Source organism: Manacus vitellinus, unplaced genomic scaffold (assembly GCF_001715985.3).
Source record: "Manacus vitellinus isolate BGI_N305 unplaced genomic scaffold, ASM171598v3 scaffold_16_pilon, whole genome shotgun sequence".
Classification (NCBI taxonomy): Eukaryota; Metazoa; Chordata; class Aves; order Passeriformes; family Pipridae; genus Manacus; species Manacus vitellinus.
The window spans coordinates 13,689,866-13,717,643 of NW_021939189.1; the positions used below are offsets into that span (position 1 = coordinate 13,689,866).

A 27,778-nucleotide genomic window follows, 5' to 3' on the forward strand; every position below is an offset into this window, starting at 1 on the left:
AAATCTTAAATCTCTAAACTCTAAAGACAAATCTACACCTGGCTGTGTCCAGAAGGGTGTTTACTAATAGGGACAAGATATCCAAGTAAAAGTGACTGACAAGAAAACACTGAAAGGATGTGATGGGAAGCAGCGTCCATCCACTGCAGGCTAGATAACATGTTAGGCAGCTCCCCTTGAGCTCCCATACTTTCCAGCCTGTATTCCTCCCCCCCAGAGGAAGCTGGCAGAAGAACTGTGTGTGCCCAACAGAAACACAGCTTCTTGCAGGTCACTGTATTCTGTCAGTGCAAGTGGCATCACAGCAACAACAAGAGGTGAACCAGCTCTCATCTACCTCCTTTCTGAAATTCAGCTGCAAGCTCTCAGCCTCCTCAAGTGCTACTGCCTTATATTAATGATGCATTTTCAATTTATTTTATCCCTTTCAAAAGAAAGATGAATCCATTCACTTTTATCCAGTTGGAGACATGAATTCACAATTAAACTGAAGAGTAGCTAAGCAGAAAGAGGAGTCACTGTCTTGAATAAGCTTAGTGAGAACAGGCTACTGAGACATGGCGGAGCTGAAAACACTCAACATCTGCCAACTTGGGTGGAGTGCAAGCTTCTGACTCTCCCTCTTCACAGAAAAAAATCATGAAAGGTGATGCAGAAGGCCAGTAGTTTTGCAAGATTTATTTTGACCAAAATTTACAGCAGGACTGAAGATGCTGGTATGATGCAGCATCTTCTGAAGCCTTGCACTTTTGATTTATGCATGCAGAGTGCATAAGCTTGCTCACTGTGAGCTCATGCAACATCCATCTCTGCACATAGAAGAGAGAAATTGTAACCTGTTAATATAATGGAATAAGGTTTGAGAGATCTTAACACCCTTAGGTAAAGAAAAATGACTTATAACTAACTCTTATGTATTTATATGCCTGTTCCCTACATCCCACTCCAAGACTACTTTTCCTTTGGTGTGCAAGAATAGCTCATGAAAATATTCAAAGAAACTGAATGTTTTAAAAACAGAACAGAAGCTTTCAAAGGAGAACAGATTCCAAACATTTGATATTTTCCTGAATATTTGCTTACCACCCTTATTTTGTTAGGGGGGAAGAAAAAAATACAATATACAAATACTAGATGCAGCTACATACAAAGCCATCCAAATTTCACACTCCGCAATCTGTAGATGATGATTTTTCCGGGCATCTGCAGCTTGGCACAGCAAGGAAGCCAAGCAGATTTGTTGCTGAAGCAGGCCATAAATTATTTAATAAGAAATATATTTAAGAATAACGCTCCCATCTCCCTCTCTCCCGCACAGCAGCTGCCGCTGTTGCCGTGTCTGCGCGAGCGGCTGCTGCTCCGGGATTGGCCATCCCGGCACGTCGGTGCCATTGGCTGCACTTCCCGGCTGCGTCACCGCTCCAGTCCATGGCAAGATCCTCAGAAATAGGTGTGTGCATGTTTATCAACCCCAGGCAAGCGAATGCCATCATGCTTCAGCTCAATCAGGGTAAAAACACTTGAGCAGAGAGAGTTAATTAAAAGGAGGTATTTGCAGAAGGCAGCCCTGCAATAACAATTACTACGGGGTGAGTCCTGTAGGCACTCAGGAGGTGAAGGGACTCAGCTCGCTGCAAATTACTGTAATCGTTCAGATTATGGAAATATTCATACTAGATCATAAATCTGCTATTCATCTTCAGGCAACTGGGCTGAGGATGATTATTTTTTCCCCCTCCCCCGTGGGGTATGTTCTGTAAATGAATTCAAATCCAACTTTCATCAGACAGCTCCCTCTCCCTTGCTTCTAATCGCTTTCTCATTACATGGTAGCTTTGAGACTTGACAACACAGACTCGCAGTGGCCTTGGTTACTGGTTTCATACATATTCAGATATATTGTGCCTCTGTAGAAATCAGGTTTGCTGCAGGAAGGTCCAATATTTATGCATTATTCTGGAAAGAAAGGTGTAATGGGCAAGACCCTGTGTGCAAAATAGCTGCATTTCCAGAGGGAACAATTCAGCCCCTCATCCTTGTTAAGGCAGTCATGTATGTATGTAAACACAGGCAGACCAAAATGTATTCTAAGATAGTAACTGATGCTTTTTACCTGTGCTGCTCTGTCCACAAAACAAAACCAATATTCATACAGATATTTACTTGCTAAGAAGTACTTGTACCTTTCCTTCAGTACATACAATGCACAATTTAAACAGCACAGCCTTATCTCCAGTGGCAGAAGCAACAAACACAGTTTGCCCCACTGCAGCTCATGTGTTCTCAGGCACAGCAGCGTGGAACACCAGGCCCTGGCCGTGTAAACCAGTGGGGGACCTGCAGGGTCAGTGCCACAGAACACTCTACACTTGCTAAAAAGCCATGTGCACGGATCCAGTCTGGGAGCACTCACTTGTATTCATCATAAACCTCCTGCTTGGGAAGGGACGTCTCAGGGTGCTCTTCCAGGGTGTTCCGTATCCACGAGAAGGCGTGCATCTGCTGGGCACGGCTGGATGACATGGAGATCTGATCACTGGGGAAAGAAGAAGCAGTGCTGATGAAGATTCTATAGTTCCTCCTCAGTTACAAGACTTAATAACTGTCTGCCTACACAGGTGGAGACACACCAGAGACAACAAGGGCCAGCACACCTCTCACGTTCAGCTATTTCTTGAGCCACAGGCAGCAGTTATCCCCTTTCATCCAAGATTTAAGGAAGAGACTCCATGCTCCAGTGGAGTACAGATATGAGTACACAGTGGCAGGCAAGGGTTCTACTTCCCCTCTTAACTTTATTATTCCTTACTGGCCACCTCTAAGCTTTTGCCCACTTAGTTTGCCGGCTGCCCTTTGGAAACACCCAGCTTTCCCAGTAGCTACTTAGAGTGCTTCCTATAGGCACTTGCCTGCCTATAACCATCCTACTGGGAACATATGCTAATTTTGTGATGCTGTGATCTGCAAGTTGGCTTTGTAGACCTTCCTTTAGTCAAACAAATGTTACCAGAAATACTACTAGTTTTTTCTTTCACCCCCCATGACATTTGTGTTGCTATTTTATCACTTCACACATAAATAGCGAAGGAACGATTACACTTGGACTGTGAAACACTTTCTGTGATGACTCTTGCATTTTAGGAGATTCATATTTACAAGCTATTCAAGCAATAAGGATTTTAAAGTTTAAAAAACCCACAACTAATCTTCAGGAAGAGTCCTTAATGTTCAATAAAGGCTGCTTCTGCTACCAGCCACATGATGTGAATGAATCCTCAGCAGTTAAGTGCCACAGGAAGTAAAGCCAGTTTTCAGTACTAGCTGCTCACATTTACAGTCACACACATACCTTTTGTCTCCATTGTTGGGACCCGAAGGCAGCTGAAGGTAGAGGTAGAGTTTCTCTAGGTCTGTAAACTTCTCAACTTCTTGCTAGATAACAAAGGTGTTTTGGTTTGCAAAATATGGGGTGGGGGGAAAGAAGAAAAAGCAAACAATAAGAGTTGAGCTAAACAGCTAAAAACTGTCATCTGACAATGTATTCCTAAATAATACAATTTTAAACAAGAAAATATTTACTTAAGTGAAAGAATGTGACTGAGCACTCTGGGACTAGAAACATGATTGCCTATTTTAAATACATTTGTTACAATTACAAGATTCACATGCAACAAAAGCAGAATCTGGAAAAATGTCAACAACAGATCACTTCTGCAACCAGACACAAAACATGAAAACTTTGTCTTCTCCAAGCACACATGAAGCACCTCTGAGCATCCAGCAGCACAACCAGCTGTGCTGTAACAACACAGGATGTCAGCTCTGATCCTGTGATCCACTATACATGTTAACAGTTAAGTGCCACAGACTTCAGCAAAGACATTTTAAAACCTATCTATGTACATATTGTATTTTTTTGTTGCCTTTGGGAATCAGTTTATGAACTTGTTACTGCAGACAAACCATTCTGTTACATGAATCTCAGTGATGCCAGACTCCTCCAGCTGAGGATCAGACACCAGAGGGAGTTTTACCTGGTGTTTGCAAACAGTGATTGCTACACACAAACTAGGTTTTGATCACCTGAAACCAGCTATGTAGACTTAGAATATCAGGAAAATCAGTTGTGGTAACGTGCTCAGGCCTGCTCAGCAGCAGCAGTGAGAGTAAAGCCATGCAACCAGGAGCAGAGGGGTTCTCCTTCAGGAAGATGTTGCAGGAGGAGTGCTTGAGGTGGGGCACCATCAGTACTGAGTCAGAGACTCACAGGATTCCCTTTTAAGTCAGAACGCAGCTTTTGGATTACTGTTAATTCTCTTTCTCTCTACTGGTGTCTTACTGCCCATGTAACCTTTTCCAAAAGGAAGAGAAGAGAGAGGGATCAACAGGCAGTGAGGCCTGGTTGTTAACTTCAGCAATGAGCAGAATGAAGAGTGAGGAAATTAAAAACCTGAACTTCACTTCAAACCCCTCCCTGTCCCCAGACTTTAGGCAAGGACCAGCAGGACATGCTGTCCAGGGAAGGGTCTGGGAGAGTCCAAGGGCTGGATAATCCCTGCCAGCTAAACCCACCACAGCACTGCCGCACAGAACTGGGCCACCAACGATGGAGAGACATTCTCAGAGCCAAGACAAACATTTCCAGCAGCACACAGGTAACAGACATTGGATTTGTTGCTTTTATAAGCAGCAAACCACAACATTTGGTTGGATTTTTTTTCCTCTGACAAACTTCTGAAATTTGCTGACACTGACTTCTGTGTGGCTCTACAGCAGCTTACACAGCAGTGGTGCTCAGACCACCAAATATCCAGAGAGGTATTTCTTAATAATGGGTGCATTCTGTCAAATTCTCTGTTCTTCCTTTCCTGCATGAATCACAGCATTTGAACTGGCGGGTTTTCCTATAGCAAACCCATTACTGAAAATACCAATGTTCTTCAAAGAAGTTACAGCAAATTAACCATTTTTGAGGAGACTGAAATTTAACAACTACAAGAAAAGTTGTACTTCTTTATTAGACATCCCCTCGTTCAAGGAATTTAGCTCTTTTTGTTTGAAATGGCAAAAGCCCAATCAGCACACCAAAGGAGCCGGTTAGGGTGGGATTACCTTGCACAGTAAGCACTAATCCATGAGACAAAAGCATCCCATGCAAAACAAAAAACCCCTGATGACTCTGACACCAAAGCAGAAGACAAGTTCTGTCTTCCAAATCTAATGTGCCCGCGTGCAGCATAAAACGTGAAGTTTTAAAAGAAATATTAAACCTTTCATCAAAATACACTCAGTGCCCACTGCAGCTGAAGCAACTTCTGACACAGCAGGATGAAGGGGCTGTGTGGAAGGGCCCTGTCTGAGCTGCTCTGCTACACAGGCCCTGCTTGTCAACCCCCCAAATTCAAGAAAAACAAAAAAACCCCCCAACAACATATGGGTAAAGAAAAAATTTGAATGGGACTATGTTAGCAGAACCTTTTCCAAAGGATGCCAGTGAGCCAGCCACTCTCAACAGCAAGATTCCATCCCTACAGCTGAGGCAGCTGAGGATTAGGGCTTCCTCACATCCTCAGCAGAGGCAGCTGGACAGTGATGTTATCTCACTGTTTGCACCCAAACTCACTCCTGCCCATGCACTTTCCTAGGCAGCAGTTTTAGCACAACTCCTCCAGCTTCCAGCAATGGCTGCAGGGAAGCCCTGGGAAGGCAGGACCTCCTCAGAGCAGGAGAGTTAACAGGAGTCACAGGCAGTTCACAGAGGTAAATCCTACCTGGGTGGTAATTAGATAAACCTAAGCTTATTAGATGAGACTGAATCTATTTAGAGAAAATCATCTTAAAACTGAAGAAGTGGCAGCGAAGAGATAGAGTGTGACAGTCAGTGCAAGTAGATTCAGGAAAGACTGCATTTTGTTTAGTTTAAAGATTTGTTAAACACTGTTAAACATTGTTTTGTTTAGTCTGTTTTCTCTAAAAATTTCTAAAACCCTCAAGACCTGGTTTACAGTCTCAGTAAGTACAGTCTCTTCTTCAGTCTCAGCTGTCATTCACTAGTTCTCAGTGCTGAAGGTCCGGTGAATTCAGTAAAAATTGCAATTACTGTTACTGTGACTGTTCAAAGCATCAAAACTTTCAAATTTTTTAATGCAATCAGCATCACAGAATTTGGGGAAGTGGAGGAACCTTTCAGCTGGCCTAGTAACTACTGACCAAGAAGAAAAAGATTCATTTATTCTCAGTTTTTCTTTGTGCTAATTTGGATACATATGGAAAGAAATAAGAAGAAACAGGAACACAAAATATACTATAAGTTCCCACCCCCGAAATAGGTCAATAGTGTGGAAAAAATAGGTCATTAGAGTGGAAGAGAGTCACAGCATCAAAAGGAAGAATGTGATGCTGGCATCATCTTGGACAAATTCCCCTTTGTGCAGCCTGTCAAAGCTTATGCTACTGTTGTTCTAAAAACCATACAGCAACTACAGTGTCTGGGGAATCCTTTTCTGCTACTTAAAAGGATCTAAATAAAAATCCTGCTTGAAGTTTCTTGACCTTGATTGACTGGTTCTATCAAATCAGATGAAGACTGCCTAATTCTCCAAAGGCTATTTATAAATCATATTTCTTGAAGCTGCATTAGAGACATGCATAAGCATGTAAACTGCTTGCAGGACTGAGGTGGAAAGCCAGCACAAAGCATTGCCTCTGGTACTCCTGCTCTTCACTCATTGCCTTTATTTTCTGTAACTAGAACCATATGAAACAAAGGAAGATGCAATGAAGACGGGGAGCAAGCAGTGTTCATACTTATTTTCACCACTTGGCTTCAATTTAGCCAAAAATCTATCAAGTACTCAAAATATCTGAGTGAACTTACATTGTGAGGCAGAAAAACTAAGGACAAAGAATTAGGAACCTCAAGTCACAGCTAAGTAAAGACTTTCAGTAACATATAAGGGAGCAGAAATCTCTGATATTTCTGTTTTGACAGTTACCAAATATAGACAGTTCACTACAGAAATGCACAAAATATGTAGCAAACAAATTAAACCAGAGATCAGTGGCCACAGAGATCTGCTCCAAATGGATCTGTCCTTTTGCTGCCTCAGACAGACACAGAACAAGATTCTCATAGAAACAGATGCAACTTTTTCAAGCATTTTGATTAAGCAAATAAACAGCTGTGATATAAACCAAGATGGTCAAAATGTTGTGGGGTTGGGTAGTTTTTAAACAAAAATAGCAGGTTTTGATATCTGGTTCCACTCTGGGAGACACTGACTAAACACTGCAAAATTTTCACAGCACAAAGATCTGTTCAACACGGAGTGTGGTTTAAGACTTAATCTGTGTTATAGGAACCATGAGTTTATTCATGTTTCTGCTTGAACCAGAGAACCTAGAGAGTTGAACACAGTCCCCAGAATCACAAATCTTTCAGGTTTCCTGACCTTGGTGGATTGGTTCTCTCTGCTCATCTACTGTCAGGTCACAAACGTTAGTCAAGTTTCATCCTAAAGTTGCCAATAGGGATTGCCATAGGAATACTCCAGGGCATGTGCTTTTTCTGGATTGTTTATAGAAGAAAATACCTAGTCAGGCCAAACTTTAAATAAGATAGAGGAAGAATATACTAACGAACAATCAGAAGAGCTGCAACTTCTGTAACGTATACAGTGCAAATGTCATTCAAATTTGAACTATTTCCAATTTCCACAATGAAAGCAGAATTACAGGTTATTTCTGTCCTCCAATTCTGATGAAGGGGGGCTGAAGGCCAGGGGTACTCTGCAAGCTTTGTGCAAGACTACTAGTTTAGAGAGCATGGACTGCTCTTAATATTTCTTTCCATATTTTGAGTATTTATAGATAACTATACTCTAATCAAAGTAAAAAAGGCTGTGCCAATGGCAATGTAACGTGTACCAACTGGCAGAATGGTCCTAAAACTTGCCATACTTCAGCAGAACAAACATCTATTATTTAACAACCAGAACTAAAAATAGCAAAGCAGTCAAGCAATCATCTCTCCACTTTATGAATAGAGAAATAAGAAGCAAAGCTTAAGTAAGTTGCTCAAGGTCAGATGGTTTGTTGGAAATATCATCAAGACAGACATATAATATAGTAATACTGGAAACAGAACCCATTATTCTAGAAAGCAGCTAATAAATACATTTGATGTGCTTTATCTGAACAGAAGCAGGAGCATATTTCAGGTGCTAAACATTCCAAACAAGCCCTAAAAGCACATGGCAGCTTTGTTGTGACAGTGGCCAAGCACAGCTGCCAAAGCTTCACAGAGCTTCTGCCTGTGTCCTGTAGGGCCCAACAGACAAGTGGCACCTCCTCTGCAGGACTGACACCCTCTCACACCTCACACACTGCTGCTGCTCCAGATATCAGCAGCTCTGGTTTTCATGGCCATTGATCCATCATTCTCACCAGCACTGACCTCTTCTCAGAGGATTAAGGAAAGAAACCTTGACTGTCTTGCTGAGTGATTATATGGAGGATACCATTTTAAAAATCAGGTTCAAAAGTTCATTTAGTATGTGGCTACAAATATAACAAGCAAAGTCATAAGAGAATCTACTGCTAGACATGTTTACTACAGTTAAAAAGATGTTATAATGAATTTTTAATGACTGTTTACACCACAATTCTTGCTAATTATCTTTTTTTGGATTGCACAGTATACAATGATTTTCTTATGATCTTCCAGAAAATGACAGTGTGTCAGAATGTAAGTGGTGCAGTATCACATGGAAGAGGCAGATAACTCTGGACTCTTGCATGAGCAATTGCAGTCCCAGTGCCCTTACAGTGGCTGCTTTCCACAGCCCTCTGCTACTGGAGACCTCCACAACAGACTACTGCCATCACCTCTGCTTCTTCTTCCCACTTCTCTCTTTCTCACTGAACTGTGTTGAACTAGGCAGCCCTAAACATTAGTGTGTGGCTCTGCAGGCTGTGGCTGTGACTGGTGCTACCAAACCAGTCATTCAGAGCTATAAAGCCATGGCCTTTCAGTTTACTGTGCTCTCAGATTCTGCCTTGCAGCTCACAGCTTTCCAACAGCACATCAAAACACAGAACCCATTTTGCCACAATTCAGCTTAATTTTGATTCATTTCCTTAAACTATTCTGATCTTGGATTTTTCTTTTTTAAACTACCTGAACAGCATTAAATCTACCTTTGCTAACCTAGAGTGGCTTTTCCACTGTTGACACGATTCCTCTGAACTCATCAGCAGGACAGACAAGGAGGTATCTGGAACAAAAAATCAGACCATCAGGACACTGCTGCTCTGTTCCAGGTCAAGCCATGGAGACTGCTTTGCATCCAAGACTTCTTTGTCAATCCAGTGGGTGAGACCTGACCTTCATACAAACTGATAATCCCTACCTCAGTACACAAAGTCCACCAACTGCAGAATTTAATGCAAAAATAGTACTAGTTTAATTCAATTTTCTTAAAATGGATTTCCAAAAGCAGATGACTGGTTAACCTCCTACTTTTTTACTCTCTTCTCCAATGATACTCAGAAACACCTACCCCAACTTCCATTTTTTCTCCACAGAAATATCTGGTGTTAAGAGTTTTACAAGTGCAATTTTGCAATTTGCCCTTTTGCCACTGAAGACTCACATACAAAACAGTGAAGACCTTAACATGCTTGCTTTGTATCCACAAACATCAATGAGGAATAAAGTGGACAAAAATGTCATTTTGCATTGCTATTTCAGTTGGGTGCATCCAAAACATTTAAAAAGAGGTAAAATGGAGTCCCAAGTTTTTTTGCAATACAACACAACTTTAAGCCTCATACAACAACAAAAATATTTTAAGGCAAGAGAATCCAGTGCCATTTGAATTAGCCTTTGATAATGTGACTTTAAGGAGTACCCTTAGTCAGCTCAGCCATATAGCTGGACAGATTCTATTTGACAGAGTCCAGATGGTTGTCTATGTCGTCCTTTTATCTTACCCACTGGTACTTCTGGATGAAATGCTGAAGGTAGAAAGTCAAGATAAGCACTCCCTTCCAGTTTTAAGATTTATGAGCTCAAGACTCTGATTTAAAGAAACTCCCAACCTGCTCACTATTAAAAACAAACAAAATCTCTTTCTGAGTTAGTGCTCCCCAGAAATAATCTCTTATCACTGCCTAGATCTTGTTATTTTAATGCACAAAGGAAGACAATGTTTTTGCATTTCAAAGGCTTTTCCTTCTTCAAAAAATGATCTCTCTGTCCTAAGCAGTACAGCAGAGCTAACAGGACCTGCAGTGTTGCACATTTCTGGGAAGGTATGCAACTTTTGAGGTTAGCAAGACTTTAAAGAAAACCAAAACCAAACCGAGCAAAAATCTGATGATTTTCACAGACCAGGAAAAAAACGTGACATTTGTCTGCCAGGTTTTGTGCAAATATGCACTTCAATCTAGTTCCTTCCTTAAAATGTAATGCTGGTCATGAATTAGCTGTTCCAAGGAAACAACAATAAAAGCAATTATCATTGTCATTAAAGGCCTAAAGAGCAGTGGAACTTGAAGGCAAAATAAGTTTCTTGCATAGTCTGATCTGGGCAATACATAATCCTACATTTAATAAAATCCTGCTTACAAAAACACTCAGTCACCCTTCCGTGCCATACCACCTATACTGACAGTTCTACAAAGGGCAGTCACAGCCACTTGCTGCTGGAAACAGGAGGTCAATATTCCATGGAAAACAAACATCAAACCCACATCATGTATTTTTTTTTGCAATGGCAACTAACTGTGATTGCATTTAGTGTCAGTACCTGAAAGCACTGCTAAGGAAAGGCTTCATAATAGCTGTTAGTCTCTAGAGCCACCTATTTTGGTCTTGCAGTTTATTAAATATTGAAAACCATTCTGGAGTTGTACTTACCAAAATGCAGTCCACTTTAGATTGTACAGTTTTGCTAGATGTGAGGGAAGAGAGAGAGAAAAGAAATATTGAATTAATCTAAACAGCAATGACAAAGCCATTACATATTAGAATCTCTATCACTATACTACATGCTTTATGTCTTACAGTTAAATACCCTTCTAGTTTATGGAATAATACTCATCCAGCTATTTTTATGTTGAAAGTCACCCAAACTTAACTACTTGTTAAAATTCTTGCTGTTTTGTTCTTTTCTATAAGAACTGTATTTTTTAATGAAATACCATTGCAACTGGGAGCTATTACCCAAGTTGTAATGCAGCCAGGATGGATGTCACTACTTTTATTGTAAGCTCTTCAACAATTCAGATGCATTGTTTACCTGTAAACACAATTAACATCCCCCTCTCCCCACACTTCAGTAAATCCCACCGTTTCAAGGCATTTATTTCTAGCTTTCCAAAGAGCTGCTACAAAGCAGAACTGTTATTCTACTGGCAACTTTGGAGTTTTCCAAGTTAGTCTCTCTACCTCCCAGCTGGCTTATTAAGATGACATTGGGTGGGGACTGAATTGAAGTATGTCAGAAATGACCCCAGCGTATGTGCCAAGGCCAGCAAACCGTGTGGAATTTATTAAACTTCATATAAACACACTCATAAGCAGCTTTCATGTTTCTTAAGGGTGCTGTACTTCACATGCCTGGTCTGACTGCATCAGTTGAAGGCATTTTATCTCTGCTCTCAAGAGGAATAGAAGCTTTCACACACAGAAAGCCCCAGTCTTTACTGCTGGACACCTACTGAACAAGCACCAAAAAACCGCTGTTTCGAGTTCAGAGAGCAATTCTTTTCCCCAGAGAATAAAACATAATTCAATATCCTATTAACACAACAAAATATCTCACTGGCAGTTATTTTACTTTTGTACAGATGCCACCACAAACAAAGCTAAACCCAGCCAGTCATCTGATGGATGTATTAAAACCATAAGTAAGAAACAAACTAAACAAATGGCTCTGATGTCTGGTGGTGACAGGAACCAGCACCTACCATTGCATCACATGCTCAAAGGAGGCAGGGGTTTGGTTGTCCTGCTCATTACACCACTTCATTTTGATACTAGACAGTCTCAAAATCTGTTTCACAAAGGCTGTTAATACTGATGCCCCTTCCCATACAAGAACTGTTCATGCTATAGTGACAGAATACAATAAAATATTTGACAAGTCCACTGAGGAGATACATAAGCAGAAATCTGCTTCAGCTGACTTCATGTAGGGGAAGCCAACGGATGGGTAGACACTCAGGAACACCAAGGAGACACTAAAGCAGGACTACTGGGGATCTGTAAGAACAAGGAATGCTAAGGACAGTAAAATGGGAGCTTTCCTTGCCTTGGGAAAGATGCTTACATATACTGTAGCATCTGAAGAAGGGAACTTAAATGTCATCTCACCCATCAAAACCCACCATCTTACCAGAAAAGTCAAAGGACACCAAGCATGGAAACCTGCTGCTGCTGCTGCTGAACACTGTCACTGTGTCTGACCCAAAGCTGAGCCAAGTCTGCTGACACAGCTGCTCCAGCAGCTACCCTGGACTCCACCTCACCCACTGCCTCTGACCTCTGCAAGGTCCCACAATCCCTGTGCTGCTACAGATCCACAACTTCTCCTACAAAGCATTAGGCAGCAGGAATCAGGCATATATGCCAATTTTTGTATATAAACCTTTCTATGGCTTCACATGACAGCTTATGCAGAAAAGGAGCATGGAGTGTAAGGGAATGCAGGGTACTGACATAACAAACTTAGTCCAAATACAGCCTCTGCTCTACAGACTTGCAGACAACATCATGTTCTGGGCTTTTCAGGAGAACACATTCCAGCCAGCTCGGCTTCCGTCCTGTTATAGGTTCTGCCAAACGGAGCATCAACACACCCAACTGCATTAACATTTTCTTCTTGCAAAGAGAAAGAGGCAAGTTGTCAGGAGGCAGCTGGGCAGGAGATCCCTAGAGCTGTCCTTTTATCTCCAAATATCAGTCTGAGTCAGGAAACGTAAACTCTCAAATTTAGTTCAGGCTCTTCCCACTGTGACCTCTGCTCCTCCAGCCCCGATCAGCAGCGCCAAGGAGCCGCAGCAGAGGAGCAAGGATAAGACCAGTAAATGCAGCTTCACTGTGTTTCCTTTTCGCCAACTGGTGGCACAAAAAGGACAGTCAAGTTCATGTCCTCCAATCTGCAAGCAGATGTTGTGACATTTTAAAAGGCAAAGGTCCCATGGCTTCAGCGGGGATAAGCAGGATCTCTATTTAAGCAGCAATTGTTTTTCATCTCCTGCCCCATACTCTGAGAACGCCGGGAGGGCATCATTAAAACTTGTTAGTGGTAAACTGAGGCTTCTTTCTTCCTAACCAGAGAACAGCTTAATGTGCCCTAATTCTAAAAAGCCTGTGCCTAATGACAGAAACGCTTCTTGTTTCCCCTCCAGTGAAGGTGATGCACGTCCAAGTCAAGCAATGACAACCCTGAAGAACGAGCCCTTTGACCAGGAAGCTACTGGGACAGTGACCTTCTCATGGTCCTGAGCACTGCACAGAAATGCTCCATCTGGTGACACTGCAGAACACATCTCCACCGTATCAGGAGGTAAAAGGACAGGTGGCAAAGGGACAGCCATCCCAGTTACACCAGCCACCTGTGTTTACTTCATCCCCACTTCTTCCTTCACTAACAGGACAGATATGCTTTGAAAGCTGAAGTTTCATTTACCAACGAATAAGTCTGCTTCTGTCTCTGTCAAACTCGTCCCTTATCTAATTACTACTGCAATTACAGTCCCTTCAAACAGCAATTCCTACAACAAGGCAGAATCAGGCCCTACACAGAGCCACTTCTAACATCTGGAGGCCACTACCCACACACTTTGCTACAAGTCCAGGAATAGTTGCAGGAGAGCAGCAGGAACAACAGATGTTCTTTCTAATGAAAATAAGCATTTGAATCTATTACAGACCTGAGCCCATTGGAAACTAAACTCAGAAACTGTACCTTAAGCCCTCAGCCAGAACTGCTTCTCCTAGAGAGCTGCTCCTGGGAGCTCACTGTGACTCACCCCCACCCAGAATCACAGCTGATGTTACTCCCTCTTTCACAGCTCTTCATGCTGACAGTCTCCCTGAAGTGAAACTAGTTCATTTACTTGATCTAAAACTTAATTCAGGTTACTCCAAGCAGTTTCATCCAGGACAAGACTTCTGATTCTGGGAGCTGTCTCTTATGAGCAATAACAAAGGTGGCTGCTTTTACAGCTGCCTTGGATTTACCAGCTTGAGCCCAATGACCCAACAAAAGAACCTTAGAGTATAAAACTTTTTATCAAAATTTTGCCCCCCTCCAAAAAACCCTCCCAAAAATTAATGACACTACCACAACCAACAATGAGATGTTTGCTCAAGGGGTACCATGGTACTGACTGTTTCAAAGTTCAGTCTCTCAGTCACAGAGTAACCCAAGAGCCTGTTGCACTGTCTACAGCGATGCTCCTCAAAATGCCAGCACTGCTCCAAATGCCACCAGTCTGGATCAATTTGGTCACCTACCAACAGCCACTCAAAAACATGAGCCCAGCTGCTACTAATGAGTAAAACAGCAGAGAAAAGAAGGTTTCTCAGTCTGTGTTTGGAGAAGCAGCACAGGGCTGCTTGCTGCAGAAGCTGCTGTGTTTGGAGACCTTTGGTCCCACAAACTGCCCAGAAAACACGTGTTGGCTGCTTTGGGTCTGCAGCAAAAAGCCTTATGGGAGAGCCTCCATCTTAACAGCCTCAGCTTTTGACTTAACCTTTAGGGGCAAGATGTTTGAGAGATTTTTGAAGGTAACTTTTGAAGGCTGTAGCAATTAAAGCTCCGAAATGCTGAAGTCACGTTGACAAACTCCTGAAATTATCTCCAAGATAATAAAAAAGGGAGAAATCAGACTATTTCCTCAAACTGCCCTTCTATCTTATGCCAAAGTATGCATTTCTGTTTTCCCTGACCTATTTATGTATTTCTGCTCAGAGAAAACCCATTTAAGAGCCCCAACTTGGCATGGGCAGAATGAGGAGTGTGTTCTCTCCCCAGGTGAGCAGCTGGGTTTACTTTACCCTGAGGGAGAGGCAGAAGGGGAAAAAAGCAGGAGGAAAAGGCAAAAAGATGCAACTTTTTTCCAAGTGGCATAAAACCAGATGCTGCCAACCTTCCCCTAATTAAGCAATACTCTACTTTCAGCAATAGGTAGCTGAACTGCATGGAGCAATATGGGAATATCGTATTACAAAAGAGGTGGCAGAATTCAGTTGCTCTGAGCACATCAAGTACTTCCTTTAATGCTGCAAATAGTAGAAGCCATATAACCACAAGGGATAAGAGAAGCCTTATGTCTGTGAGACCAGAAAGAGGGAAGTTTTTGGGAGGAGTAAAAGAAAGCCCTTAAATTTATTAGCTACTGCCTACTTAACTCTGAGCCTTCTCAAAGCCTACACAGCACTGAAACTAAACCCCAAGCTTTCTAGCTGAGAGCATTCAGTCCCTGTGAAAGGTAGCAGCATCATAAACACCGTGGGAGCACCCACATGTGCACAGTGAGCACACATGAACACCCACCCCTGCAGTCACAGCTCCTGCCCTGGGACACACTGTGCAGCAGAGGATGCTGGAAAGGGGGCTCCCGAGTTGAGTCCCTGGTAGAAGTGGGACAGCAGCACTTCCAGGACACTGTGGTTCTGCAGGGGAGACATCCCAGCCACAGAAGTTACACAGGGCATGGCTCTCAAGTGGACTCATTCCTCCAACGGAGGAAGATGTCAACAACAGCAACAGATCCAGTTCAGCCAAACTCAGTGGACAAGTGGAGCCACAATTTATTGTGCCAAATACAGTAATGGTTTGACTCAGTGGTCAAACGTGGGAAGCCCAGAGTGATTTTTTTTCATTAAAAGTTTGGTGCCGTCAAGGAAATTGCCACAGATATTCTGTGTCCCTTTCATCTCAAGACTGCAAGTATTTGCCTAAAGTGGAACACCCTCCCAAAACCAGCCTCTGTAGCTGCATTTTATGTGCTTGGCGCATTTTGGGCAGCCTGGAGAAAACATTATTTCTGCCAAACCATAATGCAATTGATGAAAAGGAACCATTTTCCATCACTGCCAATAGCTGTGCTGCACATCAGGAAGGCAGGGTATAGTTCCTGACTGGACAGCAAGGGTTCCCCACTGCTGGGCTCCCAGTTTTGAGCAGGGGTGTGTTATGTTACATAATTACCCAAGATGTAGGACTCAGTAGGAAAAGTAGTAACTAGAATAAAAAACTCCAGTGTACAGTTACTTACCATCAGCACCAGTACCTAGTAGTTATCACCTCAGACGGCAAGCCACTTACCCTCTCAGACAACTTACAGAGAGAGAAAGGAGGTTTATAAAGTTCTAAAATAAGCATTCTCTGGAAAAGGAGAAAAAACAAAAAACCTCTGAAGCCAAAAGAACCCCAGCAGGGGCTGTTCAGGGCCACAGGAAACCCCCAGTGGCTCACGTGCAGCCTCCATTTCCCACTGCATCAGTGGCTCTCCCACAGCATCTCTGAAGGGTGTTTGTCAAACTGTTTAACAACAGGGTCGAAGGGTAGTCTGGAACAGTGACAGTTTTGGCAACGTCATCTTTCTGAAAGCCATGTTAAAATAGAGAGGGTCATTATTAAACTGACCATATATCCTTTTGGAAAGATTCAATCTCAATTCCACAACTCTGACGACATCAGGTGACATTAAAAAAAAATAAAAAAATCTCTATTTACTCTGCAAGCTGTGAGAAACCACTCAATAAAAGGATTACCAACCCCATTACAGTAAGTGGTACTATCAGAAAGGTACTATTATCACATCCTTACCACGACAGCCACTGTGTCCCAGCAGTGCCTGCAGGATTCAGCCCTTAATTCTTAATCTTACTGAATTAATGTTTCTCTTTCTTAGACTAACAGCTCTAAATATATCTTTATATAACCTTCCACTCAGAAGCACAAAGAAATGTTAAACTGGAGCCAAGGATCATCTAAGGAGAAAATTATGAAACAGCCGCCTATGTGTGCTGCTACTCAATTAACATCTTAACATATGCCATGTTACATTGTCTGGCTTGGCTCACGGTGATAAAGAAGTAAAATGGCTGTAAAAGCATTTCAATTAAATATTTAGAAAGCAGAGCTGCACAAGGTTGGAACATGTTTGAATTAGCAAAATGACGACTATCTATACTGCTCAGCTAATGTGTAAGAGCTTTAGCACAGGGTGCCAAGAAAGGAAAGCACACCCAGGCCGGGCAGGACTCCCCTCCCATCACCCCTCTCACCCTCGGGCGTGCAGCAGCCAAAAATCAGGTGGCTTCTGATGCCACCTAGGGGCTCTGTCCCTGCCTGCACTGCTCCCTCCCCGGGGAGAATCCAATGTCATGCCCCAGACACCAGGCACTTGAGCCCAGCACTAACACAGGCAATCAGAGGCAAAACATTTAATACAAGACAGATCAGGTCTTTCACGATTCAAATGTAGATTCTTATTCCAGAAAAAAAATCTACAGGGACCATAATTACATCCTGGAAGCACATGAAGTATTATTATTTCCCTAAAGGATAAAAATAGCGGGAGTTGTGTCCACTAGCAAAGTGTCCAAGTCTCAGGCCCCGAAAAGTAAACCAAGCAAGTATTCAACAATTGGTAAATATTGGCTCTTCAGCTCGAAGGCAGATTGCTCCTCAGTCCCAGCCAAACCACCCTTCTCAGCGAAATCAGGAAGGAACAAGCACAGCAGAACGATAAAACAGTGCAACCAGGCAAGGCGAGCTGCAACGATTCATCCTCCCTGTAACCTAATCCACCCCCTTCCACTCGCCAGGGAGAATAAGCCAGACCGGTTTTCCATCAGCCATAAGGAGCAGCAATGCTGCATCACAGCACTGAAAAACACAGTGGCTCAGCACGCCTTGAAGTTAATGCAGGTTAAAATGTGTCAAACACATGACTTCACTTGCTACTGAAATAAATGCCATTAAAATATTTCATATAGGATAAAAATTTAATCCCTTCACCATTTGTGACACTATGATCATTTTATGAGTATAATTAATGCCAAATATACAAACAGCTGAACAAAGAAGGAAGATAAGGCTGCTAATGAAATGCCCAAGACTCAAATGTAGTCCATTGTAATGAACTGCCAAGAAATAATTAGCCAGGAGACATCAGAATACCTCCATCTGAAATTCAGGTCTATAAACATCTTTTAGCTCTCTGAAGAAATCTGTTGTATTCAGTGCTAAAGGTTTGTTCCACTATTCTTAAAATAACAGAGAAGAACTTGCAACAACCACACGCAGACAGGTGCTCTATTCCAACAAGACAGTCATTTAACTACCTGGTTGGGTTTTATTATATTTATATAAATTCAGTATTTTGCCACAAGTTATTTTAATGAACTCTGAGAAGAGACAAAGAAAATGCTTTTACACAGCTCTCACCCTGGTTCGTTCAGCACTGCTCTGAATTAAAATCAGTGCATATTGTTATATTCAAGCAGGAGCCTGTTCCAAGGATGCTATGCCCTCTGTACAGGATGTGGGAAGATCATATGACTTTAGAGGAGCTGCATCCTATATTTAATACTAACAATCTCTGATCTCAACAAAGCATCATGAAAAAAGATGGTCTGAGTAGGAACTTCATCTCAAGGATATCCCACTGAAAGCAGAAAGGTGGGTGCAAGTCACCAGACAGGCAGGTTTGCGGCTAAACAGCAAATCATCCATTGAAATGGCTCACATATTCCACAATAAAAACTTCTGGGTTTAAAACTAACTATGAAAAACCAAATAAATCTTTGGTTGCTTCTGAATCCAGTCTATAGATAGCTAAAAGATCTGCTGGGCTATTTTCAGCCATCATCAGCAGAAGAGAATCACGTTATTACTTAGGGGTCTGAAATGGAGATGCTGTAAAGCACATGGAGATTTTTCTCCAGCCTTTGTCCTATAAGGCTCTAAGAAAGGATGCCCTGAAACTAAGAGGGTGACAGTCCTCAGCAGCACTTAAAAAACAAAACCAAAAGCAAACAGGAAAAAAGTGCACCCACAAAACACATGTGCACAGAATAGTTTCCCTTCTGTGCCTGCAGGGCCAACAAGCTGAGGAGGAGGAAGAAGCCTCCAACAGGGCATAGACTTTGTCTTCCACTGCCCTTCCCTTGGGAAAGGGTGGGTACAGACAGCTGATGGCAAAGCAAAACAATACTCATATAAGCAAATAGAAACAGTTCCACGCTCTGCTTACAGGTAACACACACCCATAAACATACAGATTGTATAGGGCTGTGTTTACTGCACAGAGCTCTGAGCTCAGGTGAATCCAGTGTAACAGCTCCCAGTGTCAGCAGCTCTACAGCAAGGTCTTCCTACCATATGTGTTTCCCAATGCTGGTGCAGGTACCTGGATGGCAGATTTAAGCCTGCTATAAAAGCTGTGTTTCTTCTTCTTTATTTCGCATTATTTCCTTCAACATTTTCATGACCCACACCTATCCTAGTTATGTCCTATTAAAAGAGAGACTTGCTACTGGTTGTACCTCTTCATTTCCCTATTCATTTGGTGCCCAGGGAGGTACTGTCTGGTTCACAGTCCCACAACCCAGTCCTATCCAAGCTCTTCTGTGGCCTTACCCTGAGGGAGCAGAGCACACCCTCTGCACTGCTGAGCTGTGACAAACCAGCACTCAGACACCTGACAGAGCCACCCCCTCTCCAAAACCCACGGGGCCAACAGCTGCACATGTCCCACTGTCAGCCTGGACAGGAGCCCCAGCCTTCATGCCATGCTGCCATCTCAGTACTACTTGGCCTGGCACGTGGTGGGAAGTGGAGAAGCATTCCCTGAGCTGCACTTCACAGGCACTTCACAGACACTGCGCTGGGGAGGTCCAGCTTAACCCACAGTGTTTCCCTGGCACACTCTTCATCCTTCCTCCATGCCACACATACCCATCACTCCTCTCCATACTGACCAGCTCCCCCATAGGCATCAGCCTGTGTTTCCGCAAACAAATGCAGCTTTAATCCAGCCCTCTCCTCTTGATGCTGCCTGCAACATCCTATTACCTCTGCTTCTGCCCTGATCTCTGGACATGTGCACTCCTCCTTCTCCTTGCTCCCTTTCCTCTCACGGCTGCCCACCACGCAGCTCCTCTGCTCCCTTTTTTCCACTTGAGGAACCTGTACCCGATTGCTGACTCCTAGGGAATGCAATCCTTGCAACCTCTTAGGTTTCCCTGTGCTGAGTAATGCCCTGAGTATCTACATGCACCCTCCAAGCATCTGCCTACTAAAAGGGTCACTTGCTTCCTCGTGCTAGATGGGCATGGCTTCACTGCCACAGGAAAGTTAACTTCTCTCCCTGACCTGTGCCACACTGTTCACTGGCACATTGCAAAACTCATCCTTGACTATTTGGTAGAGGTGAGAATCTAAAGCTGAACTTAGGCAGGATGAACATGGCACTGCTGCCCGATGGTGACCATACAACATGCCATCACAAAAAACTCCCTGTTCAGCTCCCACAGGTTCTTTCAGGCCTCCATCCCTCAGCCCTGCACCTGCACACTGGGGCATTTCTCACTCACCTCTGCCTATCTATCGGTTATGACCCACTCCAGGCACAGAAACTGTCTGGTCTCTGCAACTAAAAAGCTGTGAGTAGCCAGAAGTCTCCTGCCTACCTCAAAGGTCAGGTCACTGAACGCTAGAGCAGTGTAACCCATCGGTTTTCCATCCTCTGCCTCGAGGGTAAAAAAAAATAAAGTTTGTAGCATCTTTTAAAATTGTTTTAAAACCTAAAGTAGGATCTTCAGAAAAGTTACAAACACGTGCTACTCCAATTCTCAAGGATTTCTTTTGAAACATTTGAGTTCCCCTCACCTACAACCCAGGTGAACTTCAGTTTACTTGCAGACTCAAAAACTTGTCTAAGCCTGTAAGCTGCACTTGCTTAAAATTAAACCTGCACAAAATTTAATTAAGTTAATCTTGTTTTAAGTTCATACCTGCATGCATCTATTTCATTTTGCACCTACAAAGCTGGGTCTAAACACAATTGCACTCACTCCTAAGTGGTAGCTTAACTGTGTCCAATGAGCACTTTACATGGGCCTGCACTGCAGAAGGGCTGCTCCCACCTGGATCAGGTTCCCAGCTCCCAGGCTGCAGCACCACCAGGCCTGCCTGGCCCAGAGCAGCAGGACTGACTGACAGCCCCACTGCCAGCACAGCACACGCTGCCAGCGTGGGGCAGCCCAGCATCACCCACTCAGCACCTCCACTCCACCCTCCCTGCCAGGCTGCCTCTGCAGCCATGACAAATGAGCAAGCAGGGCTATCAGAGTATTGCTTTCATCTAAACCCTGATTTATGAATGGAAACCATGAACAGCAGGCATCTGACCAGTATTCAATACCCCACAACTTTAAGGTTCAGTACTCTGTCCCCTTGGAACAATTTGCTGCAGGCAGGCTGTGCTATGCCTGGCTCTGCCACACCATCCTACCCTAGGCAACCAAGGGGATGGGACCCAAAAAAATGGGAACTTAGCCATTTTCTTCTCAAGTAACACACCTGCTTTGCAGGCAAAGAGTTGTCCATAAGCATTTTGATATCTATTTCGGAAGTTTTCACACTGTCATGGTTTTCTTTTGAAAATATAGCACAGGGCACGTGATCTGTCTTAGTACAAAGTACTGAAGCTAAAACCCCACAGGTCACTGAGTTTAGCACCCTGTTAAGACCATTTGCAGAACACCTGCAGAAATTCATCATTCATAACATGTATATTCCAAACATCCCAGGAAACTGCACAGTTACACCACAACTTACTTAGCAGAACAGTCAGAAACAGAAAAGGCTGTCCTTGGTTAAATCTAGATCAGACTTAGGAAAAGCTGCATTAAACTTCTGACTTTGCAAAAATCATAGCACCAGAGAATTATATTTAAGAGTGATGCAGACAGATATTCTAAAGCAATACTCACCGAGCTAACTGTGCTGTTGAGATTCACCTGTAGGCTGCAGCACGTAGCTGACTAACATCTCCCAGCATCAAACAATTCACTGAACTGTGCTTCTGTAGAAGTGTCACACTAATGTTACCCACAATTACAATTCTGATAGGTCCTTCCAGAAGGAGACATTGTCTAAGAGCACCACAGAACTGACTGGTCTGGATTTTCATTCCTGTGAACCACATCATGCATAAACATTGCAGTGGGAGAGCAGATGTCTGCGCTAAGGGAATGAAAATGTCCTTATGTGATTATTAACAATTTAATTTCAATTTTCAAGGTGAACTACATGCTGCTTTGCCACTCCTGTGCTCAGCCACTGAACTCATCAAACCAAAACTCACTTTTCTGAGTTTGACCAATTCCAGAAGAATACGAGGTACTCGAGCTACCTCCTGATCCTACGCTGGGCCTCATTTACCACAAAGCTACTGGTATTTAAAGTATTCAGTGGTAACTAAGAACTTCACTAAAGCAACAAGAACCCCTGGGAAGTGACAAATAGCAATTAATAGGTTCTGCCCTGCACACACTTACCCATTGCAAATATTTTCACTCTGAACAGCTGGAGCTGTTGACTGACAACATCCCAGTATGTGCGTGTGTGACCAAGTGTTCACAGAGGAGCTTCTGCACACTGAACCATGGTTCACATTATCTGTATTTTGGTTTTCAATCAAGTTGCAAGTTTCACCAACTTGATTGTACAAACCATGGTGATAGATGAACTCACTCTCTTAATCCCTCCAAGAAAACTAAATTGCTAGCAAGAAAAAGATGCAGTCCATGGGAATATGCTCCATGAAAGCTGAATGGGAACTGCTTAAACTCATAGGTATTAAACAAAACAAAGCATCTGGTGTTTCGTTATTATTCTTAGCCTGCAAGATCAAGACCATTGCCTTTTTTTAGCCATTATTAACCAGGAAAATCGGCTACTCAAAGTACATTCAGGCATGGATCTACAGGGTAATCAGACACCTGGCTTCTACTCGGAAGTAATCAATAAGGGATAGGTGTTTGAATATCCTCGTGGATCACAGACTTAATTACATAGGTTACCAAATCTTCAGGGTCAGCACTGGCATTTTTTGCATGATCAAATGATGTACAAGATTAATTGCATTTAGACAAACCTTTGTGCAACGTAATTAAACACATACAAGCCACCAGCATTTCCAAACTGCTGTAAAAGGCAAAATAAATGCTTTTTCTTATGTCTTCAGCACATTTGTTCATTATTTGAAATTTGTTTCTTTGAATCAGTAAGCCACCTCCAGATGTTAAATACAACTGATAGATTCTGTTCAAAATTTCCCAGGGATATTTCTAGATCTTTAAAACTACATCTGCCAATCCCATTTCATTCACTTGTTGAATGGAAGAGGCAAATACACTTTTCTCTCAGCTGCCAATTCATTTCTCAACTTTTTAGGAGTCAGTGATTGAACTATACCACTGGAATCAAGCATAATGAAAGTGATGCTGCAGAGCAGGCTCCTGGAGCCAAAAGCTGGCTTAGCTCTTCAGCAAACTGTGGTTCCAGGTGTGCAGCTTCCAATTACTGCCAGTGAGTAACCTGACTGTCTTTTAAATATCAACTAATTTATTTAGTCTACATGACCACTAATAGCAACTGTAGGCTTTCCTAATTTATAATGCCAAAAGGCTTAATAAATAAATAAATAAATAAATCAAACCATAAAGAAAATAGACCAAGTTTTTATACACCTTATATCAGAGGGACTTTGTCATACTATGTCAGAGCTTGGATAAAACAGGTTTCTGTAGCACTGTCTGACTTCTGCAAGATTATTCCAAAATGAATTTTGGCCTTTGCTTCAGTCCACCCCATCACAGCAGAAAGAGCTACAGCCTTCAGCAAGGGCTGGGCACTGTCCAGCCTCGCAGATGCCTCACCCACAGCTCCCAACTTCCATAGAACCAGTGCATGGATCACAGTAATCACTGACCTTGCACTGAGAAACACCAGGAGAAGCACAAAGCACCTGAATCCCAACACAGAGAGGGACATGGAAGCTATAAGAGGATGATGCCAAGTACCAACAGGCACAGCTCACTGCAGCAGGGAACCCATCCTGCATGGAGCTTCCTGAGAGCACAGGCATCCACCACCTGCCTGCTCTTCCCAAGAAACTACTGCCTGCACACCTCCAGCACAGACAACAGACTGGTCTTGCCAGAGGATGTCCAGCCCTGAAGCAGAAGCCTTGAATCTCAATTTCAAATGGCCTCCAGACACAGCATGCACACAGGATCCAGAATCCCCTTGTAGGATTCTTGCCCCTGGCTTAATAAGCACCCAAGCTTCTCCAGTAGTTTCCTCCACTGAATAAGCATTAAAACTAATATGTGGTTCTAGAGGTAGGAGTTGTCACCATTTTTCAAATAAGATTAAAAACGAAGACTAAAATTCCATCCACGAAAAAATGCTGAATAAATGTTAAAGCTTTTCAATTTACTGGCCTTCAAAGAGTTACCATTTGTGGTACTGAGTAGCTGCCTTTCCAGTCTGTATTTTCATGTGGCAACGGTCACACAGGAGTATTTTTACTGCAGTCACAAAGACTTCTCCAAGTATTAACAAGTGATTTCTAAACAAAGGCAAGAAGGTGACGAGGAAGATGCAAGAGAACAAATTGTCCATCCTACTATCCAGTACACCTTGCTCACAAACTAATTCTTGTTTGTCCAAGGGATACTTGACAGACACTTCCAGGCAACCTTGTACTAAGAAAAAGATGCAACAGTTTTTAAAGCTGATTGGTTTAAAAATAGTTTAATTCACTGCTTTAAAGGCAACCAAAGTAACGAACTGTAATTCCTTCTGTCCAGTGCAATCCAATTTTTTCACTCGCAGGTGCCCCAACAACCTTATAATGGCACTTAGGAACTTCTGCGTAAGAAATACATGTTGCCTGCATGCCTGTGAGGCCATCAAACAGAGAGGACAGCCACTGATCACGGACCTTGACATTTAACCACAAACTTCCTCTCAGGAGGGGATATGAATACGCCTCATTTCATAAACAAGTTCTTCCCAGGAACAAGATTTTCTTCCCAAACTTGAAGTACCTGACAATCAGTAGGTGATAGCATCCCCAGGCAGCTCCTGGGAAAGGCTAAGCAGGACTTGTTGCTGTGGAGGAACACAGGTTCACCCCAAGAAACCCACATCCATAGACACAACCCCTGTCCCAGCACCAGCATGTGCTGCACCACGCAGAGCGTTTGGGGTCACAGCCAGGAAAACACAACAGCTCATGTAGCCCGAGCAAGAGACAAAGACTGGACCACTCACCAGGTGGAAGACCAGTTAGGTCCACAAAAAAGAGCCTGGCAGCTCTGCCATCCACGGGAGGCCCCTCCACCACAGCCCCACGGTGCAAGTCCCACCACCCAGAGCCATCCCCATCCCCGCCGGCAGCAACACCCGGGCTCCTCACCCTTTGATGGGTACAATGTCACTGCAGCAACCACAAGCAATTAAAAACAAGCAACAAGGAAAATATTTGGGAAGTTTTGAATGTTTTTTTTCCACTGTCTTAATGATTAAACATTCAACAATACAAAACACTTGGCAGCTTACTGAAACCCTGTTGATGGCACAGCAGCCGATAACGAGCATCCTACTTGATGGGAGATAATCCTTTTTCCATTAAATCAAGAAAGCATTAAAATTGAGATACTGGCTAACTCCATTTAGAAAAAAACAAAACAAACCCTTGAAATGCCCAAAGATCCAACAGAACACCACAAAACATGCCACCAGTTCCAGAATTTTAAATTTAGGGGACTCTTCTCACTTGCTTAAAAGTACCAATGTGTGCTGGCCTTTTGCTTGGGTTCTTTCTGGGTGACAGAGCACCCACTGCTTTTTCATCTATTCAATTCACCTTTTGAATCACCTGCTGCTAACTTTTCAAACATACAGTCCAGCATTCTACCTCTATTGCTTCAGAGGCAAGCTGGAAAGCCACCTCCATCTCCTCATGGCAGTTTAAAAATAAAGAGTTCCCTATTTATATATGAGGCTTTGTAATATTAGATATTAGAAAAGCTTGAACCAAAAATCCAAGTTTGGATCCTGATCTGAATTTTGCAGCTCTGGCCCTTCTCCAAATACTTCTGTTTGGCAAGCGGCAGAGTAGAGTAACAAGAGAAGGCAACATACATAAGTTATGGGATCTGTGTAAAAACATTAAGCTCAACCCCTGCTCTCAAAACTACACACACACACACACAAAGACTAACAAAATCACCCCAATTGCAATTAATTAAAAGATTAATCAGTGCTTCAATATAAATCTGATCAGCCAAACCCAAGGAGTACCATCATCTCACCCAATTACAGTACTTTTTCTGAGTAATTTATACATCCAGGAACTTTTGGGGGGGGGGGTTCCAAGTGTTCCTTTCAGGAGAAATTTGGATTCCTACTCACCAATGGCACACAGACATATGTGAATCAAACAGAATTGCCCCAGATGGCAAGCAACCCAGCTATGGAGGCCTGGGATGACAATCTTGAAATTCTGTGCTTATTAAGAACTCATTAGAAATGCTGCTCTGAATCACAATGTCACACAATCTGACTTGCTTCGATGAAGAAACTTCAGCAGTAGAAAGTAAAATGTTTATGAAACAAAGAATTGTGTATGTTTGATGCTGTGAAGTCAACAATTTAATGCACTCTAATGCATTTTAAATGAACAGCTGTAAAACTTATCCAAATCTTTTATTACTTGAATATTGTTTCCCCCCACATACTTTATTAGATTCAATTGTTTCAAGAAATGAAGACATACAAAACCCATGAGCAAGAGTGAAAAATCCACTCTTCCTACATGCAGATTTATAAAGATCTTTTTTTTTCCTGCAAAGCTATTTCATCCAACTCAGAGCCAGGATATTCAATAAAACCTCAACTCCATTCTCAAAAGGTTACATAAAGGTCACCATTCATTTTATTCAGGTTTATTTTCTAACCTTGTAAAAATGCCTCCAGACCAAATTGGCTTCCACACCTGCTGACCCAGAAACTCCACCACCGTGGTGGCCATGCCCCTTTTGGAAAGTTGCTTCTCCTCCCACGCCGACCTGGCACGGATTCCTGCCGCTGACCTGCCCGCTCCCACAGCCAGTGGCACGGGGAAGGCTTTCCCAACAGCACAGGGATGTACTTGCAGAAGAGTAAATGCTCTTGAAGGAATTCTTCTGGAGGGGCTTCCCCACAAAAGATGGGTTTCCTCTTTACAGGAACGTGTAGTAACAGATAAAGGGCGTACCTGGACCTTGTTCAGGGGAATGGAAGGTCTCCAAACAACCTCCCAGAGGCCACCTCCAGGAGAAGTCAAGTTGAAAAAGTGACAAATGGTGTGGGATTTACTTTGCCCAAATTCATGAGATATGCACCACAGATGGTTACACCCTGGCACATAGTTTAAAATTTGTTGACAGTCAAAGACAAATAGGCACATGAACTGATCAGATGGATTGTTTTATGGAAACATCTTCCCTAAGAGCTGGCCCTCACCAGAGAGGATATTTTTTTGTCCACAACTTGCACAGAACCAGGTGGAGTGAAATGAAACAAATTCCACTTTCTCTTCCTATCCATTTGGGGAAGCAGAATGTGAAGGAGAATGACATGCTGCTAAATCCTTTGCCCAAGGAGGCCTGACCTTCCCTGAAATCATCAGG

At 42.9% G+C, this 27,778-nt stretch overlaps 1 protein-coding gene across 3 annotated transcripts in view; it reads right to left on the reverse strand.

Annotated features, from left to right (window-relative positions):
* Positions 1-27,778, reverse strand: part of RFX7 (regulatory factor X7) — a 71,520-nt gene that overhangs the window by 16,516 nt on the left and 27,226 nt on the right. For 2 of the 3 annotated variants that reach the window (XM_018069783.2, XM_029958696.1), the window contains 3 exons: positions 10,922-10,955; positions 3,350-3,432; positions 2,414-2,536 (listed from right to left, as the gene is read on the reverse strand). In XM_018069783.2, coding sequence (XP_017925272.2) covers positions 2,414-2,523 — 110 coding nt within the window. In that variant the 5' untranslated portion in view covers positions 2,524-2,536; positions 3,350-3,432; positions 10,922-10,955. Of the gene's footprint in view, positions 1-2,413; positions 2,537-3,349; positions 3,433-9,198; positions 9,235-10,921; positions 10,956-27,778 lie in introns of those variants that run through there. The other variant, XM_029958697.1, reaches the window with a different exon arrangement.